Source organism: Hyperoodon ampullatus, assembly GCF_949752795.1.
Source record: "Hyperoodon ampullatus genome assembly, chromosome: 19".
NCBI lineage: Eukaryota > Metazoa > Chordata > Mammalia > Artiodactyla > Ziphiidae > Hyperoodon > Hyperoodon ampullatus.
The window spans coordinates 10,406,014-10,422,620 of record NC_136932.1 but is presented as its reverse complement, the minus strand read 5'-3'; the positions used below and the strand labels follow the sequence as shown (position 1 = coordinate 10,422,620).

The 16,607-nt window shown below is 41.8% G+C and overlaps 1 protein-coding gene across 1 annotated transcript; it reads right to left on the bottom strand.

Moving 5' to 3' along the window:
* Positions 1-1,356: 1,356 nt before the first annotated feature.
* Positions 1,357-11,623, bottom strand: METTL2A (methyltransferase 2A, tRNA N3-cytidine; the record flags this gene model as incomplete). Its single annotated transcript, XM_079724941.1, has 9 exons — positions 1,357-1,882; positions 2,746-2,811; positions 4,233-4,339; positions 6,043-6,182; positions 7,615-7,675; positions 8,009-8,058; positions 9,147-9,505; positions 11,216-11,307; positions 11,514-11,623. 9 exons carry the CDS (start codon positions 11,621-11,623, stop codon positions 1,728-1,730), a joined length of 1,140 nt encoding a protein of 379 aa, XP_079581067.1. The 3' UTR covers positions 1,357-1,727.
* Positions 11,624-16,607: the final 4,984 nt, after the last annotated feature.

Here is a 16,607-nt window from a genome sequence, read left to right as displayed (position 1 = left end):
TCCATAAGCAAATGAATAGAGAAAAGGAAGCCTTCCTTATGGTAGAAATGCCAACCAATAAGTATAGGAGGAATGTGGTATTCAAAAACATTACTTGGCTGCCATCATAGTAGTAATTCAGCCAAGAAACAGCAATAGATGCTGAAACTAAGGGGTAGAGTTTAATAAGGAATGGGATATTTAGCCTCAAAGCACTACCCTACAAAATAGTTATTAGGAACTTTTCAGTGGAGAAACCCAGCAGGCACCACCCCAATTAAATGATCAAAGTTAACACCACCACCACCAGGGTTCATCAAAATCATGGACCACAATAGCATCACTTCTGATATTCCTGCCCAAAATACGTACTTGAACCAAATCATGAGGCATTAACAAACCCAATTTGAGGGCAGTCTGCAAAATAGCCTGTAATCTTCAAATGTCAAGATCATGAAAACAAATCTCAAGGATTGTTCCAGACTGAAAGAGACTGAGAAATGACTACTATATGCAACAGAAGGCCTTTTTTTTTTTTTTGATGATAAAGGATATTATTGGGACCATTGGGAAAACTTGGTTATCTGTGGATAGTAGGATTTCCATGTTAATTTCTACTTCCATGTTAATTATCCACTTCTGATCGATATATTCGGTGATACAGGAGAACATCTTCAGTTACACGAATTACACAGTATAAAATATGCAGCAGTGTTGAGATATCACCTTGCAACTTACTCTTAAAAATGATTCAAGGGGGGCTTCCCTGGTGACGCAGTGGTTGAGAGTCCGCCTGCTGATGCAGGTGACACGGGTTTCGTGCCCCGGTCCGGGAAGATCCCACATGCCGCGGAGCGGCTGGGCCCGTGAGCCATGGCCGCTGAGCCTGCACGTCCGGAGCCTGTGCTCCGCAACGGGAGAGGCCACAACAGTGAGAGGCCCGTGTACCGCAAAAAAAAAAAAAAGTAACAGGGATGAAAGGATCATATTCAGAAGTGAAATGGCTAAAATGTCTCTCAGTCAAACATTTAAGGGCACACACAGAAAGACAATTTGCTAAAAGTGAAGATCCTTTTAATTTTTTTAGATGCAGGTTACTTAGATGGGGAAACAGTACTTAAAATTCCATGGAACTAACGTCACTCAGAGACCACGACCAAATACTTAACAAGGACACCGTATTTTGATGCTCTTTTTTTGAGTCAGGAAAATATCCAAAGACAGGTGATTCTTCCTAATTTGCATCCCTGATGACCACTGAATGAGACCTTTAGTCATCTTTGTATCAATTTCTTAGTCTAGGCATTTGAATCCCCAACTAATTTAATGCAACTTAGTCATTCACTTCATCATATATAATACTTACACATGGAAATAAATTCTTTTATTCCCACGAATAACATTTCAACTATTAAGTTACAAAATGGCAAGAAAGATTCTTTGAGATCTCCAAGTAAGAAAAAAACTTGAGAAAAGTATATATCACAGGGCTTCACAAATATGAAGCAAAAATGGTTAGAACCTTTTGTTGTCGTTTTTTTAAAAACATCTTTATTGGAGTATAATTGCTTTAAAATGGTGTGTTAGTTTCTGCTTTATAAAATATGGTTAGAATCTTGATATAAAATAATTCTTCCTAGGTTCAAATCTGTTGGAATCCTTGAATGGTTTAATATCTACAAGACACCATTTGTGGGTGTTCTTTTTAAAAAGCCCCAATGACCTCGCCTGTCAGGAGCAGGTGCCTCTCAGCTGATGTTGGACAGAAGAGGCTTACGATATTTGCACTGAATCCAAACTCGGTACATTGTCAGTTGTTTCCCTCGATTCACTTGCAACCGGCGATCCACCAGGTTCTGAACCTTTTCCAGTCCAGCAGTAGTGAAAAGTGTGTCCAGTTCATCTAGTTTGGAAAGAGATGTTTACATATTTTCCCCTGAAGAAAAAGCACTGTGCCTACCACTTCTCATGTTAAACGGCACTCTGTGAGATTGCTGTCCTTATTTATAGATTTTAAGTGGCTTGAGCAGTATTGTTGAGTTACACATGCAGTAGTGGCTTGGTAGCAGCAAGTCCACATTTAGGGAGGGGAACGCCAACCACGTGTGAAGGGCAGCCTGGAACCCACAGGGAGAACCTCTTAAGAGTCAGCTGACGGGAAAGAATTTTCTAGGGTTCTATGTACATCTTACCATTATATGCAAAAATGGACATATATGGCATGTCAAAGCCATTTTTTTTTTTTTTTTTTTTTAGGAGAGAGGTTCCATCACTAACTAAAGGCTCAAAAAAGTATGTGACCTGACAAACGGCCCAGGAAGGAAGTATTCATAAGGCACTGGAGGAGGAGGAAACGGGCAGCAGGACAAGCAGCAGAGGAGAGCAGTTCTGAGTTATACCTGGAACCCAGGGGGCCATGAGGTCACCATAACTCAGGTGCACCTAAGGTACGACCCGGCTTAGAGGCTGAAACAGCTACAGTGGAGTCTTGCAAAATGGGCAGGTTCCTGTTCTGGACAAAGTGATAGAGAGGAAGAGTGGCCAGTAGAAGAGCAAAGGAGGAACAGAAGGATCTGACAAGCTGAGCCTACTTGGAGAACAGTGAGTGGTTCAAGGTGGCTGAAGGCAGGCTGAGAGGTGGGGAAGGGCAGAGAAGAGGCTGCAAAAGACAGAAGCGGCCAGATGATTGCACGTCTGAAAGCACACGGTGAACGTGCAACCTGGCCCTGTGGGGGCGGGTCAGCATAAAGACGAGTGCTTTCCTACCTTGTGTGAAGAAGTACACTCTGGTGCCATCGCCTCTCACATAGAAGTTTTCAGACAGACACTGACCTGAAGAGTGATGTGGTAAAGACCAGAGAAACTTTAAAGCACTTCTTTGAATTTCACTGCCAATCAAATGTGCATCAAGATATCAATTTCTTGGGCCAAGAATGGATCCTTTTTTTGGTTACACTGGTACTTTGCAGGCGTCTGCAATTTCTCCTACAAAGGAATGGTGCTTTGGAGAAGAGCAGCCCAAGGGGAATAATCAAACTTCAGTGTTAGCTAACATGTGCAATTCTCAGCCCCCTGTTCTACAGTTCCGTTTCATGATGAAAATAGCTTGTTTTTCCCTGCCTCCCCGATGAAATAAATAGCGCATACACTTTGTTTAAAAACAGAAACAACTTTCTAAACGGCCGTCTGCCCCTCTAAAAACACGTTTAAAAAACCACAAGGAATATAGCTAAGTTTAAGGAAATTTGAGACAGCCACTATTCCTATTTTAGTGACTGTCCTTTTGCATGTTTCTCCACGTATCCACATGCACATTCATAAATATGATCACATATATACTGTTTTTATCAAGGACACTTCCCCTCCTGCTGCTAAGCCCCCTGACCTTATCAATTTAACAACCTGACATGTAATCAATCCTTCTATACCTTTTGAATGTCCAAATAATCTTATTTTTCTCCAGTTACTGTTATACATGGGATTAAGTTTAAAATACCCATGTGCACATTGCTTTTCTCATTTGGTAATATAGCATGGAAACCCCCCCAAGACCAGTGGTATGGGGTCTACCTCATGTGATATGCACAACATTCCCCTATCCAGAGGCAGTCACTTTGTTTCCAAGATTTTGCTTATTATACACATATTATGTGCTGGTTCTTGAATAAATCCCGAAAGGACTGTTGGGTAGGATAGATAACCCTAGGATGCTTAAAGCAAGCCATAACCATTCCTATTTCTACCAATAATGGAAGAGTGTATCTGTTTCTCTGAATCAGCCAGCAATAGGTATCTCATTGTTATTTTTATTTTCTTGAAGTTTTGGTTTCGGCCATTTGGATCTGCTCTTTAGTATATCAACTCTAAAACACGTCTTGTCTGTTTTTTGGTGGGTCACTGATCTTTTCCCTTAACAATTTGCCAACAGTCCTGCTTGAAGAGCACTGACACTGTCTTTATCTGTTCCTTTAACTGAAAATATTTGTCCTCAATCTGGCATTTGTCTTTTAACTTTTTAATGGCATCTTTTGCCATACCACACTTAAAACTATTTATGTAATCAAATGCCTTTTTCTAAAAAAGACCTCCCTAATACCTAGATTATACAAGTCTTCAAAAACATACCACCCTTATCATGTATTAAATGGCTTTATGTATGGAGCTATGTAATTCGAGAGTCTCTATTTTATTCCACTGACTTGTATGACTATTCTTATGGCAAAGCCGTTGTTTTGATTATAGTGGGAAAATACCTTTTTTAAACCGAAGCTGAGCCATGTCATAGCGGCCATAATCTCGCAGAAGCATCATTCCTCCAGGCTTCAGAAGCCTGCTTAGCCTGTTGATAGCCTTTTGCATCCTGTGGGGCAGCAGGGAACGAAGATCAGATCTCTTTAAGAATAGGGTTCCTCTCCCCTGTAGCATATCCCGAAAAGCCCTGAAATTTACTCCGCTCTTGTTTCAGTTATAACCTGAGCACACGCCCAAACCTCTGATGTGCCTTCTGCTGCCTGCTCACAACTGTGCCTTCAATCCACTGCCTTCAGTATGAAGAGGTCTGAAGAGGCCTGCTTCTTCAGCAGAGGTCCACCGTGGGGGAAGTTACGTGCTCTCTGCCTGATTCACTTCCCACTCCTCATGGGGAAGCCAATCCTACACCAGGCTCCCACGGAGCTCTGAGAGGACCCCTGACCACCCGGTGTGGAGACTGCTAGTTGACCCATCTGCCTGCCCCACTAGGCCCAAGCTCTTTGAATGCAGCCTGCATCTTTCCATCTGTTAAATGCAGACTGAACCTCAAGAACTTACAATTTACATGGTGATACAGTCTGTATGCAAAATGAGTACTCTGGGCAGAGTGCTTTACACTTCTGACTGCACTTTCCATATACAGAGTCTCAGTGCAGGTTTCAGCTTTTTTTTTTTTTTTTTTTTTTTTGCGGTACGCGGGCCTCTCACTGCTGTGGCCTCTCCCGCTGCGGAGCACAGGCTCCAGACGCACAGGCTCAGCGGCCATGGCTCACGGGTCCAGCTGTTCCGCGGCATGTGGGATCTTCCCGGACCAGGGCACGAACCCCTGTCCCCTGCATCGGCAGGCAGACTCTCAACCACTGCGCCACCAGGGAAGCCCAGGTTTCAGCTTTAACCACTGCAAAAGTATAAATGCTTCAAACTTACAAAAACCGTTTGAAAGTCTATTTAAATATTGAATAATGAATTTTTAATTTTAATGTTTTGTTTCAGTCCATATCAGTTTTTAAAAGTATACAGCATGTAAGCTTCTGCAATTAATGTTTAAAACCATGCCAGGCTGTTTGGGCTGCCCTCCACCTGCCTTTATTTCTCACTCACAATATCCCTGTCAGGTCAGATGACACAATGCTATCCTAGAGGAAATGTGGGCTAGAGAAAGTCAGTCACCCCCACCCCCCGCAACTGCCCCGAATGCTACTGCCTCCTTGAGACAGTATTTCATCTTCATCGGGACAGCTGGCTGCCCGTCTAGGAGACTTTAATGGTATCTTTTAGGATAAACCAACTGACTTTCCTTTTATGTAATCATGATTTTACGGAACTCTCCTGTACTACTTTTTTCCGAAGAACTTAAACAGAGAACACCTGAGTACACCTTCACTGTAAATTTTGTGCTATTAATAAGCTTGTTTTTTTGAAAGCATTTAAAAGGCCAATAATGGGATGTTCTCTAATAGCTGGGGCATCCACAGTTCTAAGACATCATGCTATGTGATGGTCAACAGGAAATTTCCACACACCCACTAAGACAGCCCCCTCACTCTCTGGGGGTGTTAAACCATAATCATGAGAAGAACCGAGCACTGCAGTCAACAAGCAGAGGTTTAGATGCTAAACCAGAAGTTGGACTCCAAGACAAATTTAGAAAAATAGTTGAGAAGCTCCTACTACTTCTAGGATGGAGGAGCTTCTTCCTGCCTATCAGAACATTAATAACATCCTTCTTATTTAGGTTCCAACTCTGATATCCAGGTCCCTGACCAAAGCTTTGTTTTTGCTATGCTACTGGCTAAGGGATCTAAAACTTACTTGTCTGGAATGATTGCTGAGAGAACAAATATGAGGATGATGACATCAAGACTATCCCCGGGCACTGGGTAACTCTTATCTTCATCACACAGGTCGTGAACAAAGGCAAAACACCGAGAAGGATCATATGCTGAATTTGTCTGCAGACAGATGGAAGAGAGGACACAGGCTAGAAAATGTTCACATAGCCTCAAGAAAAGCTATCTTGCTTTAAACGTAATCACCGCCTCTTCCCACTGAGGAGATAGTTCTTGCCATTATGGCAAACATTCTTACTCTTAGAGTAAGAATCAGGAACAACTCTAGGACCCTGTGGAATCTAACTGGTATGTTTAAAATGGAACGTTCCCAACTCCTCTAATTTTAGTCTTTATTCTGATTCGGCGGAGTCAGATCTGAGGACTGGAAAATGACCAGGAAGGTAAGTGACCAAAAGGGTAAAGAGAAACCTCATAAGGAGGAAAACAAAACATACTGAAAAAGCAAGATTTAAACTCCTACTACAGCATATTACACAGATCATAGAATTTTCCAGGAAAATATCTCTCTCTAGATGTGGAAGATTTAACCTACAATTTATTATCATTAAATTAACTAAGGATAAGCCTCAATATTCGTCTGGTATAGGTTTGCAAGAATAGTTCCAGAATTGGGAATTCCCTGGTGGTCCAGTTAGGGAATGCTTTCACTGTTAGGGGCCTGGGTTCGATCCCTGGTCAGGGAACTTAGATCATGTAAGTGAAGCAGTGAAGCAAAAAAAAAAAAAAAAAAAAAAAAATCCGGAATTATTACCAATTCCTGAGCTCCTACCCTAGGAGCATCGTACATTATTGTAACACGCACATTTTTAGGATAACTTCCCTATCCACATCTCTCTTCTCCAAAAATGTGACTTTGTTCCTCATTGGCCACAGCTAATTGAAACAGGGCAAGTAGACTGTCAGCTGGGTTGGGTCAATCAGACTTTCTGGGGACTCTGGAATCAAGACATTGTCATTCAGGGGAGGTTCTGGGAACACGTGAAGAGGAGAGACTTGTAAGGGACTGGGAGGGGCAAGTAGGTTGAGGCCAAGGCCAGGAAAAACCTATTAGAGAAAGCTGGTCTGCAGAGAAAAAACAAAACAAAGGGCAAATGGGCAATGAGAGATAAGACACTGTGAACTTGAGGGAGGTATTGTGATAGGAGGGGGCGGCAACGTCTCACCAGCCAGCCAGTTTGCCTTTGGTACCTGACACCTTTTCAGGGCTGAGTTTTAGTCCTGGCTACACTTTACGCCCTTGAGTTCTATGACATTCCCTTTAGCTGAGTTTGTCTAGAAGTTTCTGTAACTTGTAACTCAAAGAATCCTGAATGAAATCATCATCTCATTTTAGTCCTTAAAACGTGAGTTTGGGTAGGCAAGCGACAGATTCTGTATTCACGTTTGGCCCTTCCCTCTACTCCATGCTGTTTCAGTACATCTTTTACTTTCAGACCACAGTACAATAAGAAAATAGCTAGAGACCTTGATTTTTAGCAGACCCTTTCCCCCTTAAGTCAGTGAAAATTAGTGATAGGAGCACTGCACTTACCTGGACCAGTTCTACAGCTGTGGAAGAAAAATCACAACAGTAAACAAAGAGCCTTGGGTCACTGAAATGGGCAGAAAAAACAGCAGAACAATTAGATTACAAACTGTACTATGTCTATTCTCTTTCCTATGTAGCAGAGTTAAAATATGAAGGCACCATATATTAACAATGCAACAGGTTTAATACCCACTAATTTACCTGATGACAAAGATAACATAAATAAAATTAAGTCAAAACAATCTGTAAATGGATAATGCAGACATCTAATCTCCTATAACCCACAGTTCCCAATAACCACTATTACCACTTGGATGCAGTAAGAGTTCTAAGAAACAACAACCCCTCACTTTTCTCTTCCTTGCTGTCATGTAGTTAAACTTTACCACAAACTTACTTGTTAGTTTGTAAAATTGGAAAGACTGTGTTTCCCACACCACAACCAACCTGTAGACAGAAATGAACTATTAATCACAGAACTTTCCAAAGAATTAATTCCCTAAAGCTAGATAAAAACCAACAACGGATAATCTTGTCTAACTGTATTAGGGAAGGTGCAGGGACCAGAGCTAAATAGTACCCATGACATTCCCTGCCCTTGACCTCAGGAACCCTTAAAGAGGTAGCCATAAAAGATGAGAGCATGGGCTTTCATTAGCGGGAGGGAGATGGTCTGGAAAAAAGGGCATGGGCTGCTTTTACTTTCTGAGTTTTGGCAAATGGTCCTGTAAACAAAACATTTTCTTACAGCTCCACTGTATCATTATTGGAAAAATGTTTCTAGCGGACTGGGTTGAAAAATTCATGAAAGGAGGACCACGGCAACACCGTCCTAAATTCAGTGCTGGGTGTGGTAATAATAAAAACAGCACCATTTACTAAGGGCTTACTGCGTGCCAGACACTATTCTCAGTCATTTTACATACCTTATCTCAATTAACCCCCATAACAACTATGAGGCAGAGAGAGGCAGAAGTCCCATTCTGCTGGGTAAGGGACTAGCACAAAGTCATGCCAGAGGACTCAGTCCCAAAACTAGTCAGCTTCCAGTGGAGTGTGTAGTCACTTCTGTGAATATTTGTTACAGTGCCCACCCTAGACACTTTTTCAGGTCTAGCCTAGCCTCTGACACATATCCAAACTGAGAAGACAAGAATTCTCCCACAATTGAGAGTAGGTACCACCCCAACTAACCTCTCCATAACTATCTTAGAAGTAACAAAAGTTGTCTTCTGACCTGGGACTCTTTACTAGATGGCAGGTACAGCAGGATGCTACAACTTCTGGATGCAATATAATGCTCCCAGATAGCAGGTGATCTGTCTTTGTTTGCCATGACTACCAGGAATCTGGTCTGCATCTAGGGCATTTCATTAGTTCAAAACTGGACGTGTTTCCAGGCCAACATAAGGGTCCAGTCCAGTCAGGTTCATCAGTCACAAGTTACTTTGGTGGTCAGCCTCTCTACTGCCACCCTATGTGCATAATAAGACAGCCTCGCTAACCCCACTACCAGGACAATAAAGGGAGGTTACCTCCAGTATTCGGTAGGTGGCTGAGGATCCAGGAAACTCATCAGCACAGATTTCCAGGTGACGGAGTTTCTGAGTTACATTCTCTTCCACAGGAGGTGGCTGTGTTTTACACCCAAGGCTGACTGAAGAACAACTGTGCTGTTCTTCTATTATTAAACCAGATCCATCCTCACTGCTTCTACATGCAGGTACTTCACTCCCCTTGTTCTCTGAGAGCAAATCCTTCACGTGATTTTGGTTTTGGCTAGGTGCCAGCTCTGGGAATTCAGTAAAAAGCCAATGTCTATCCTTGAAAAACCCATTTTCGTGGATTTTGTAGAAGTCATTCCAATATTTGTTGGCATTGATCTCATAATCAACTGTAAATATTTAAGAAAGAATTTTAAGAACCATCTCTCAATATTTTATCTGTATATAGTGTAAATCACCATCCTGCTTCACCAAAATTTGTACTAAAAGTTATACTCAAGTAGAGCCACAGTCTCAGAGCTGGTGGTCATTTAGTCCTACCACCTATCACACTTGAATTTGTTGTGTATCTTGTCCTTCCAGGGAGTTCAACTTCTGCCAGAGAACTTACTACCTATCAAACCTCCCCCCATATCTTTGGATGGCTCTTAACCATCCCAATAGAAAATCCCAATATTAAGCAAAAAATCTGTCTAATCATTTCTGATCAAAAGGTCCTACTATTTCTCAGGGCCAAAGAGAACAACTCTTTTGTATCTGAGGACAGTTATTTCCCCTTCTAAATCCTCTTTTACAAGCTAAATGTCCCAGGTTCTTCAGTTATTCCCCCTGTGAAATCAATGGTTATGATACAGGTAGCTCTTTACATTACGTTCCTCTGTCAGTGATTCTTTAGAGTGTGGAGCCCAGAAATGAATTCTCTACTACTAATAGATACTAAAAATGGAAATAGAAAATGCTGACAAGAGGGGAAAATGTCTTCAGATGAGAAGAGATTTGATGCTAGAGTACAGGAGAGACTAAGGTATGGACTATTTAAAAGAAAGCTGCTGTTTAAGGTGATTGAAGCAGTCCTAGATTTCAGTTTTTCCTTTTTATTAATTTATTTTTTTGAGATAACATTGGTTTATAACTAGATTTCAGTTTTATGCTCTTTGCCAATACAGGGCCTTGACTAGTGTAGTAGGAGAATAAAAACCCGAGAAACTGGATTTCAATTCCACCACTACTAACTGCTTACCTCTGGGCAAGGCACTTAATGTCCTGAGGTCCAAGATTCTTTAACTGTAAAAAGAGGATATTGGACTATATGATTTTCAAAATCCCTTTCAACCTTAACTTGCTTTGATCTAGTCTTTGTCAAACTATGTAGGGTGAATATTTTGTAACCGGAATCTTCTAATTGTTGTTCAGAACTCTTTCAGTGGGTACTACTCTCCCATTCCTAGTGCTACCTTCAATTGTCACTTAGGACACAGGCCCAACCAGTCCTAGTTTTTTAGTATCTAGGGATATGTTGCAGTGAAATCATCCACCTCTGAAGAAGGGGCCTCTTTTTCGTTGGCCAGACTTATTTCCACTCTGCTTCATCCATCTTTCCTTGGCAGAAGCCCTAAATCCTCATAGCCATCAAATAAAGAAAAGGCACATAATTCACTACTCATTAGCCATCCCCCCAACAATATTTAGAATCTGACCACTTGAATCTAGCTTTCCTCAGGCGAAGTGTAATGATGTAGAAAGTACCGATACACCCTCTAAGACAATCATGTGACCACACGGTTGCCACACGCCAGCCATATTAACAGGGATCTAGTCAACATAACTAAAGACTTAAGTCACTAGAAAATACTATCAAGATGGTTATACTCTTCCAAACAAAAAACCAAAACCAAAACCAAAACACGCTCTACGCCCTAACAAGATTTTAAGGCGCAGCCCTTTCCCATCCTTGCCCAACCCCTCCACTCCCGTTCTACCCCCGAGTTCTGTATCAGTCCACTAATAAAGACCCGGCGGCCTCGGTTCTCTGGCCTCTCCGGGAGAGCACGTCCAGCAGTACGCTGGCTCTATACCACTGTGGGCCCACCTGGGCGCACCTTGCTTCTCCTGGCACACCCGCTGGGTACTGTTCTCCTGGACTTTCCTCTCCGCCGCCGCGGCCTGCTCTTCTGACCACTCCACACTGTCCCTGAGAAAATCAAACGGGTAGCTTAGGGGCCTCAGGTTCCCGCTGTGGGTAGGTGAGTCGCTGGCCCTGGAGCGCCTCTCCCGTGGGAGGAGAGCGCTTCGAGCAAGGCAGCGGGACTCTGGTCGGCGGTCAAGGGTTTCTCGGAGCGCTCCGCGGCGCCGGGACAGAGGGCGAACCGCAGGCCGGGCGAGGGGCAGGGCGGTTACCAGGCATTGTGGTGGAAGACGCGCGCCGGGTCGCTCAGAAACCGGCTCCCGAACTGCTGCCTCTTCCCGCAGACCCCGCCGTATGCACCTTCAGGGTAGGAACCGTCCATGACAACGGAGCCGGAAACCCCTAACCTTCCCTAACGCGAGAACTTCCTGCGAGGTCACGCCCCCTTCCGGAAGGCGAGCGGTCTGGGCGGGAAAAGACGGAGGCGGGGCTAGGCGGGGCGGCCCTGGGGGCGGGGCGGCCAGGCGGCGCTCGGGGTCCGTTGGGTCGCGCGGGGCTCCTTGGGGAAGGAGAGCTGGCGGGGTGTCTCCCCAGAGTCGTTTGTCCCTGAAGAGGCCAGAGAAAAAGTGGGAGACGTTCTACTTGAGCCTCCTTTCAATGCTGGGATCCTCTAACAGGTTCCCTAGTTTCCCTTAAGTTGTAAGGCTGGAAAAATCTAGAATCACTTTAAGAATTAAGGGTACCTAGTTCCACTGTAGAGCTAATGGCCAAGATAACTGAGGAAGGTAGCAAGCAGGGTGACGAAATAGGGCAGTTTTCCAGCTTCTATAGTCAGATTATCATAGTGTGAAAAAGGAAAAAAAATGTGTATACATGTATATTCAAAAAGTATATATATAATAGTGTGGGACTATATATATTTTTTTCTGGGGGAGGATATGTAATGAATTCTGAAAACACGAGGTTTATTCGTCAAATGAAGTCGAATATCCAAGGACAAGTTTAAAAATATTTTATAACTACCTTTTTGGATTATCTGTATGAGAGCTTATTTGCACAATCAGAATTGTAATACATACACATATGTAGTTATATTAATGCATTTTCAGCCTTACATTTCTATTTTGATAATTACTACAAACTGATTCTCAAAAGAAAGTGTGCTGTCAACATAAGGTAAGGTTAATTGAGAAGACTTGCAGGAGAAGAGTGATGACTACCATTTGTAAGAAGAGAAGAGAAGAGTTAGTTATTTAAGTAATGTAGTACTAGGTTTAGCATACTGGTAACCAGTGATAGTTTAACTCCACTGCTTAGTCTTTTCATAGGCAAAACCAAGGGGAGCAATGAAAGATTCTATACCTTTCCCACCAAAGAAATGGGAACAAGCTCTAAACCCTCTGTAATCACAAAGAAAAATACAGGAGTGAATCAAAAAGATAAGATAGTAAAGAACTTGTACTACTTTATTTGAAGACAAAATGCTTTTGCCATTCTCAAGGTCTTTTGAAACATTTTTAACAAAAGCTCCTTTCCAAAAAACAAGTACAAGGATTTTTATCTTTTCTCAAGGCCTGCTGTTTGCAGATAAGGTGGTTGGTTTATATTTATTTTTGGCATCTTGTTCCCTCATCTACAGGCTTTTTTTCTCCCCACACCAAAAGCTGTTTGTGGTCCCAATCAACAGCCCCACTGCGTATCTTCTTGCAGTTAGCTCACTCTCTGTCTTCACTTGAAGTTACTTGCTATATTAGTTCCAATAATTAGAGCCATTTAAAATGTCAAGCAACTTGGGCCTTTTAATAAAATGTGATAGAGTATCCTAAACTTAACTTTTATACAATTATCTTTGGTTGACCTGTACAACTCATTTTTCTCCATCTTTTAAAAAAATTTTTTTTATTTATTTAGTTGCACCGGGTCTTAGTTGTGGCTTGTGAGCTCTTACTTTCGGCACGCATGTGGTACCTAGTTCCCTGACCAGGGATCGAACCGGGACTCCTGCATTGGGAGCGTGGAGTCTTATTCACTGAGCCACCAGGGAAGTCCCTTTTCTCCATCTTTTGAAGCACCTAAAGTAATATTCCGGAAGGAATTTGGAAGACATATCTGTGAGTCCTCCGTGGCATCAACTGGACTGTAGGGTCAGCAAGCACTACCCTTTCAGAGGAGCTAAGGGTCCCTCTGCTGGTGAGTGTTGAGAACTCTTCCAGCTCAGTGGGTGGCATGGGTTCAAAGCATGGAAAGGTTAAGAACTCTCAGTCTGGATTATTGCTTTGAGTGTTAACCCTAGACAGGGGTAGTTAATTGTTTCAGGCTTTCTTTCAATTCCAGTCAGTGGAAGTTCTGGGCTGTGTAAGCATGTGCTCTGGAACTGAAGGACTGGTGAAGGTATCCTAGTGTCCTAATTTGCTCTCCTTAACAGTTTCATAGAACCTGGACAGCCTTCGTAGCAGCCCTAGATATTGAATAAGCTGGTTTAACAACGTTAATTTTAAAGCAGCTTTTGTGGTTTTTTTCCTTATTGCAAAATACATATATGTTTATTGTAGAACATTTAGAAGATATAGATAAGACAAAAAAAAAAGAAAATATCCCATCCCACCTTTAATTTAATCCATTAGACACTTTGGTTTATATACTTCCAGTGTTTTTTTTCTAATTTATTTATAGAAATAATTTTTAAGTTAAACAATTTCAGAACAAACTGCTTTGTGCCCTTCTTTTTTTACAGTTTCATTGAAGTATAATTTACATACAATTAAATTCATCCATTTAAAATGGAAAGTTTGATGAGTTTTCATAAAAATCTGTATTTGTGCAACCACCATCATAGTTAAGTTTTAGAACAACCCCATAACGTTCTCTCATGCCTTTTAGCAGTTGTAGTCTGCCTTGTAATTGTGAGTATTATTCATTTGTTTGAAATATGCTTTTTTAAAAAAAGTTATTTAATTAATTTATTTTTTATTTTTGGCTGCATTGGGTCTTCGTTGTTGCGTATGGGCTTTCTCTAGTTGTGGCGAGCAGGGGCTACTCTTCATTGCGGTGTGAGGGCTTCTCATCACAGTGTCTTGTTGCGGAACATGAGCTCTAGGAGCGTGGGCTTCAGTAGTTGCAGCACGCGGGCTCAGTAGTTGTGGCTCATGGGCTCTAGAGTGCAGGCTCAGTAGTTGTGGTGCACGGGCTTAGTTGCTCTGCGGCATGTGGGATCTTCCTGGATCAGGGCTCGAACCTGTGTCCCCTGCATTGGCAGGCAGATTCTTAACCCCTGCACCACCAGGGAAGCCCTGAAATATGCTTTTACAACATAACTTTAATGACCCTCGTATTGTTTTGTATAGCTGTATCATAATGTATTGGACAATTAGGCTACTTTAAGTTTCTATTAAAAATTCACCATGAGAAAAATCCTTATAACTAAATCATTTTGTACATTCATAATTCTTTCTTTCTTTCTTTCTTTCTTTTTTTTTTTTTTTGCGGTTCGCGGGCCTCTCACTGTTGGGGCCTCTCCCACTGCGGAGCACAGGCTCCGGACGCGCAGGCTCAGCGGCCATGGCTCACGGGCCCAGCTGCTCCGGGGCATGTGGGATCTTCCCGGACCAGGGCACGAACCCGTGTCCCCTGCATCGGCAGGAGGACTCTCAACCACTGCGCCTCCAGGGAAGCCCTTTTCTTTTTTTTTTTTAAACATCTTTATTGGAGTATAATTGCTTTACAATGGTGTGTTAGTTTCTGCTTTATAACAAAGTGAAACAGTTACACATATACATATGTCCCCATATCTCTTCCCTCTTGCATCTCCCTCCCTCCCACCCTCATGATTATTTCTTTAGGATTAATTTCTAGAAGTGGAAGTGCTGAGTGAATGGTTATAATTAGCTCCGTTACTAAGCTCTGGGAGGTCAGAGCATTTTATCTGTTTGCTCACTGTTAGATATCCAGGTCTGAGAACAGGGTCCACCACACAGTTTGCAACTCAGGAAATAACTGGTGAATGAATGGCTGAGTACCTGTTGCTATACTGTATTCCAACAGAGAGAAGCCAATTTATGCTGTCATCAACAGTGTGATAATTTAATAGAATGTATTACTGCACATTTAAAATTTTCCAAGACAGATCTACTTAAAAATATTCTGTCCTGTTATCACATTGATGCAAGGAAATATTCCAGGAATTCTAATGTTTTGGCATCCAAGTTAAATCTCTTAGGTTGCCTGTTATACTCACAGCCATACCAAAAAAAAAATCTCTTGTCAAACCATAAATTTTGTCTTTTATTTAGAAAATGTAGTCACTTATCTATAATGTTATCTATTTTTGTCCCAAACATAACATTATAAAGACTGGCAAATATACTTAGAGAGTTTTGAATATTCAAGGTAACACAAAATTACTTCAAGGTTATTTCATTAAACAGTTTTGGGATCCTTCACTATCTTCATTGTTTCTTCCGGGCATGTTATAATTTTACATTTTAAGCCACTGTCTCCATCAATATGGAACATGTATTTTCCTTTTTCTAAAAGGAAAAGAAAAAGTAATGGATGATATACACTTAAGTATGATAAAATAATAAATTTTATATTATTTATATTTTTCCACAATAAAAAATTGCAACCCCTCAAACTTGTAATACAGTTATCCATGTGCTCCTTTATTAAATGCATTAAAGAACAACAACAAGCATAATGGATGAGATCACCTTTAAAGAATTTTTTTTTGGGTAAATACCTAGGAGTGGGACGGCTGGTTTTCTTGTTTATAAAATTCCTATCTAGCTATCCTTCATTCTGGGAATTTTTCTCCAGGCGTACATAGCACTGATCAAAAGTAACACTACTTTTGTTTAGCAATGGCCAGAAGTCTGGTCTGCAACCTTTTTTTTGAGTGATAAAACTTGAAAAGAATATTCTTTCCAACCAAAATCCATCTTTAATCACAACTACTACAAAACTGTTACTCCCTCATTGACCTTAACAGTAAAGAGGGAGTGAAATCAGCTATTCTTTAGGGTAATCCAAGAGATCAGTCTGAAAGTGTGTGGCTAAGGAGCCTTACGAAAACCCAAATCTAATCAAGGTTCCTTGGGGGATTGTGAAATTATTCCCTGAAACTGAAGGGTCATTGTCATCTGCTGCCTCTGGCTTCTTTCACAAACGATAAAAAAACTAATGCCACTTAAGTCACATAAACTCAGATGCTTATTGCTGAGAGGGCTGTTAGGAGGTCAGAAGGGCAGCCCTGTGCTGAGGTAAGTGCCAGCTTTGCTTTTCTCCTTCCTGCTGAGGCCCAGGCAGTTCTGAACCAGGTAGGGGCAGTGGAGTGCAGCTGGTTGCTAGGGAAATAACCGCAAGGCATC